We start from the raw sequence: 5348 nt of genomic DNA, 5'->3' as shown, positions 1-5348 counted from the left end.
GGGGGGGACAGGGCCAGGCCGAGGGGTCGGGTAGGGCTGGGGGGGGGACGGGGCCAGGCCGAGGGGTCGGGTAGGGCTCACTGCGGGGAGGGACAGGGCCAGGCCGAGGGGTCGGGTAGGGCTGGGGGGGGGGACGGGGCCAGGCCGAGGGGTCGGGTAGGGCTCACTGCAGGGAGGGATGGGGCCAGGCCGAGGGGTCGGGTAGGGCTCACTGCGGGGAGGGATGGGGGCCGCCTTCCTGAGGCTGAAAGGTGAAGCAAAGGCCTCTCGTCTCCGCAGCCAAACTGACCCCTCCCCCTTAGAAGCCCACACACCCTCCCTGTTGGCTCCGTCTCTCGTGTAACCTATAAAGTCGTCTGCCTGTCACTGGTGGGCAGGGCACTTACTTAGGGTTTGCAGAGACTCATCCTTGAGAAGACAGGGGAGAGAACAATATGTTGACCCTGAAAGAGGCTGTTTGCACAAAGTGCTGGGAAGAGAGACCCTCACCCACCAGGAAGTCACCCCTGGAGTGCCCTGTTCTCCTGCCAGAGGGGACTGAGGAGCGATGCCTCACTGGGGGCATCCAGCCGGGGGTGCAGAGTTGGATGAGGTGGAAGAATGGTCCTGAGGCACCGAGACGGGGCCAGTGGAGTCCCTCTCGAGTCACATAAACACTCTGTTTCTTTACCCCTGTCTTTTGGGGTCGGTCAGCCTGGAAACGTCCCTGATACACAAGTGTCTCTTTGTGCGATTCAGAGGCCCCCGTGTGCTTCGTTTTCCCCACGTTGGTTCTGAAGAATCTCTTGCTCAAGGAATCAATATGGAGGATGGAAGGAGGGCCTGGTCTCAAGAAGTCAGCCAGGGCTCGCAGTGGCTTTGAGTACTTGTGCGTGTGTGCACATGCCTGTGTGTGTGTGAATGTTTGGGGGGCCCAGGAGGAACCTGCAGTGGGGTGGGGGCCCCAGAACCCCTTGGGTGCAGCCCAGGTTGCTCTCACCAAGTGGCTGTGATTCGGGCTGGGCGCAGCTGTAGGACTTTCTCTGACGTCACTTTCTTCCTTCTCTTCCCCTCTGCGGGCTCGCCCTGCTCCCGGTGCATCTGGACGGCTCTCCTGGTATGTCTGGCGGGGGGGTGGGGTGGGGGGCGTCTGAGCTGGGGGAGGCCTGGGGAGGGGGCTGACAGGGGACGCCTGCAGAGCATGTGGCGCCGTGCCTGGCCTCATAGTGCTGTGCCCAGCAGGGAGAGAGGCCCCCCAAAACTGGAGCCATGTCTTCCAAACACAGGCTGGGGCTCTGAGGGGCGGTGGGCACACGAGGCCGTTGGAGGGTCCCCAGGCCCGGCTGTGCTGTTCTCCTATCTTAGCCGGTCCCTCCTCGCCCCCAGCCCCCGCAGGACGATGATGACGCAGAGACGGGCCTGACGGAGGGAGAAGGGGAAGGAGAGGAGGAGAAGGAGCCGGAGAACCTGGGCAAGCTGCAGTTCTCCCTGGACTACGACTTCCAGGCCAACCAGGTGTGCGGGCGGGGCTGGGAGGACCGGTGGGGAACGGGGTGGGGGGAGAGTGGGCAGCTGGGGGGAGGGGATGCAAACGGCTCCCCTGGGTCCTGTGGGCACCGCTGCTTTCCACCGAGCGGGGCAGCCTGGAAGCCACAGGGCGTGTGCCCCTGGACATTGACTCTGGACAGTGGCTGTGCTGTTCTCCTGCCGACCTCTGGGCAGATCAGCTGCCTTCTCCACTTCAGTCTCCCCAAATGTCATCCCACTGCCTGGGACGGAGATGGAGACCCATCCCCGGCTCTAGCACTGGCTTGGCTCCCCAATCCCCAGCTGCCCAGCTCTGGGGCAGGATCGGCGGGTGCTGGTCCTGGGTCAGGTCCAGTGTTGGCACCGTCCTGAGACTCAGGTCCCTCCCTCTCTCTCCACAGCTCACCGTCGGTGTCCTGCAGGCTGCGGAATTGCCCGCCCTGGACATGGGGGGCACCTCAGACCCTTACGTCAAAGTCTTCCTCCTTCCAGACAAGAAGAAGAAATATGAGACCAAAGTCCACCGGAAAACCCTGAACCCTGCCTTCAATGAAACCTTCACCTTCAAGGTGAGGTGGCTGGGAGGGTGACGCCAGCGCCTCCCGGAGCCCAGGTCCTTAGCTGCCGCCGGGGCCCCGGAACTGGCTCAGTCGGGAACAACAGCAGGCGGGGCTGTGGGCCTCTGGAGCATTGGGACCCCCCTTCTCACCCTCTGCTTCCCCAGAGCCCGGGGCCTGCTCTCTACAGACGCATCGGGAGTCCTGCAGCCACGGGGTAGAGCCCGGGCCGGGAGCCTGTGCACGGCAGCCCGTGGAGGTGCACGAGTTGCTCTGACCTCTTCTGACCCCACTGTGCCCTGCAGGTGCCATACCAGGAGCTGGGGGGCAAAACCCTGGTGATGGCCATCTACGACTTTGACCGCTTCTCCAAACACGACATCATCGGGGAGGTGAAGGTGCCCATGAACACGGTGGACCTGGGCCAGCCCATCGAGGAGTGGAGGGACCTGCAGGGCGGGGAGAAGGAGGAGGTGAGCCACCCGGCCCGGCAGGCGGATGGCAAACAGAGAGAGCCCGTGACTTTAGAGTCAGGCCACCAGGGTTGGGATCCCAGCTGAGTGACCCCAGGCACGTCCTTTATTCCCTTCTGTAGTCTCTGTCAGATAGGGAGACACTCTGGCGTCTGAGGGTCTGGCATCTGGTGGGTGTCAGCACCTCGCAGGCGCTGAGATAAGGGAGAACCATCGTCACTGTTACTCTTAAGGTTCTGCTGTCACTTAGGGCCAGTGATTCATGACTCAGTGCCTCAGTTTACCCACAAGGAAAGCCCACATTTAGTCTAAAGGATTCTCAGCATGGGGCTTGTCCTCCCAGCAACTGCTACAGCTTTCATTCACTTATTCATCTATTGAGCACCAACTGTGTACCAAATATTCCGTTGTAGCCACTGCCCCTTGCCAGCATCGGTCATCCGTCTCAGCCAAGCCGTGCTGTGTGCCCAGCACAGGACCAGGCGGTGACGGAGGGGCGGGAATACACAATTAGGACGGCCTTCCCCTTGGGGCTCACGCCATCTGGGAGGAAGGGTGGCACACCTGAACTGGGGTATCGTGGGGTGGTCAGTGTTGGCCCGAGGGGCCCGTCCCTGGGGAGCTTTGACCCTGCGGCCTGGTGTTGGCAGGGATCTCAGGTGCCCCCAGTGCTACATTGCTGTGGGACTTCCAGCAAGTCGTCCCCTCTCTGAACCTCAGTCTCTCACGGGTCACAAAGCATCCTCACTCTGTCTACACAACAGTGGCAGTGACAGTGACATTAGGAAAGGGACGCGAAGGGCTTTAACAGCACAGGTCACTGCAGGTCGAGTGGCTGCAGGAGCCACCTCGGTGGGGGGCGACGGGGGAGGCTCCACTGCACGCAGTCTCCCGGCGCCCTCGGCTCCCTCTCCTCGTCCTCTCGCACCTGCCTGGGCCTGGGGCGGGAGCTGGACATACCCCACACCTGCCCGGATGCCCCCCTCCCCCAGCGCCACTGCCTGTGCTCTGCTCCACGCCTGTCGGCATCCCGAGGCCGCGGCCCCCGCGGGGCCACCAGTACCCTCAGGGCTTCGCTGACCTGAGCCCGAGGCCCGAGGTCAGATGCTGAGAGACCTCGACCACCACAGGCGTGGGGCCTGGGCCTTGCTAGTCCTCGCCAGACGGGGGTCAGCCGTGCCGGAGGCAGGGGACAGCTCAGATGACCCAGGTCCCCCCTGTCCCCCATCAGCCGGAGAAGCTGGGCGACATCTGCACCTCCCTGCGCTACGTGCCCACGGCCGGGAAGCTCACCGTCTGCATCCTGGAGGCCAAGAACCTCAAGAAGATGGACGTGGGCGGCCTTTCAGGTGCGTGCAGGGCTGCCGGCTGCCGTTAGGTGGCAGCAGCGAGCCGGCCGCCGCCCGAGCCCGGCAGCAGGGACCTCCTGCTGGGGGCGGGGCGGGGGGGCACATGCAGGATGCCGCGGAGGGCGGCCGCGGAGCAGGGGCGGCCTGGTCTCTGAGGGCCCCCTGCTCCCCATTCCGGGCTGCCTGCTCCATGCTCTCTGGCTGCGCCCTAGGGGCCACGGAAGAAAGGATACGAGCATTTCACCCCCAGATGAGTCCGTGGCTGAGGGGTCCACTTCTCCGGGGAAGCGTAGGGAGTGGACAGGGCCCGTCCTTCCACACCCGGACACCTCGCCGCGAGAGGCTCTGCGGCTGACCCAGGGTGGGGAGCTGGCGGAAGGGAGCGCTCCGAGTGGGATTGGGCCCGTCCAGGGTTTCGGGGGACAATGGAGCACGCTGCCTCTGCTGTACCACCCTGAGAATCAGCCCTGGGTATGGGCTCCAGGTAGCAGTTCTTGCTGTAGCCCAGCTCTGTCACCCCCCCCCCCCACCCCGCTCCCCGCGTGTGACCTCGGGGGGATGGTTTCTCGTGAGCAAGGTCAGGGGGACTGGATTGGCTCCGGGATGGCGGGTGCCTGCCATGCCTGTGGTCCTCCTCTGTCCACAGCCGAGGGCAGACACACCGAAGCCACCCATGTTCCCTCTCACCAAGGCCCGACTCTGGCTCAGGAAGGTCCCCAGCATGGTGCTCCAGGCAGCCACACCCCCTCGGCCAGAGGTGGTCCCTGAGGCGACCCCTTTGTGCTGCTCCTGAACTAGATGCCCCCCGGCCGTCCTTGGACTCAGCGGCCTGGAGCGCAGAGCTTCTGGGGGCCTGGGCTCCACGCGCGGGGGCTCCAGGCAGACGGTGTCTGCTCCAGGGGCGGGCGCTAAGGCTGCCCCTGTGGGCCTGGATTCTCTCCGTGCAGACCCCTACGTGAAGATCCACCTGATGCAGAACGGCAAGAGGCTCAAGAAGAAGAAGACGACGGTGAAGAAGAAGACCCTGAACCCGTACTTCAATGAGTCCTTCAGCTTTGAGATCCCCTTTGAGCAGATCCAGGTGCTCGGGCCGTGGGGCCGCACGCGTGGGGCTCAGGAGGGGGAACGGCTTGCGGTGGGGGGGCCTGGGCTCCACATGCTGCCTGGGCTCCTTCCCAGGGCCTCTGCCAGAGCCCCCCCTTTTCTGGGGAGACCACGAACTATCCCGAACAATCCTGCCAGTCACTCCTTTAGGACATGGAGGGACGTGGTGGTGCGGGAGCACTGCTGCCCCATCCGGCTCCTGAGGCCTGCTCCCTGCTACCCCTCATCCTTCCCTCCTCCCTCATCCTTCCCTGCTTCTCCCTCATCCTTCCCTCCTTCTCCCTCATCCTCCCTTCTTCTCCCTCATCCTTCTCTTCTCCCTCATCCTTCCCTCCTTCTCCCTCATCCTTCCCTCCTTC

At 64.1% G+C, this 5348-nt stretch overlaps 1 protein-coding gene across 1 annotated transcript in view; it reads left to right on the top strand.

Moving 5' to 3' along the window:
* SYT2 (synaptotagmin 2) overlaps positions 1-5348 on the top strand; it is a 30393-nt gene that overhangs the window by 23015 nt on the left and 2030 nt on the right. Inside the window, exons 4-8 of the mRNA XM_046680039.1 lie at positions 1375-1494; positions 1908-2075; positions 2369-2536; positions 3768-3885; positions 4833-4966. Of these exons, the coding sequence (XP_046535995.1) occupies positions 1375-1494; positions 1908-2075; positions 2369-2536; positions 3768-3885; positions 4833-4966 (708 nt within the window). The remainder of the gene's footprint in view (positions 1-1374; positions 1495-1907; positions 2076-2368; positions 2537-3767; positions 3886-4832; positions 4967-5348) is intronic.

This window comes from Equus quagga, chromosome 12 (assembly GCF_021613505.1).
Source record: "Equus quagga isolate Etosha38 chromosome 12, UCLA_HA_Equagga_1.0, whole genome shotgun sequence".
NCBI classification, from domain to species: domain Eukaryota; kingdom Metazoa; phylum Chordata; class Mammalia; order Perissodactyla; family Equidae; genus Equus; species Equus quagga.
Note: the sequence above shows the minus strand (reverse complement) of the source record. Positions and strands in the feature narration are given on the sequence as shown.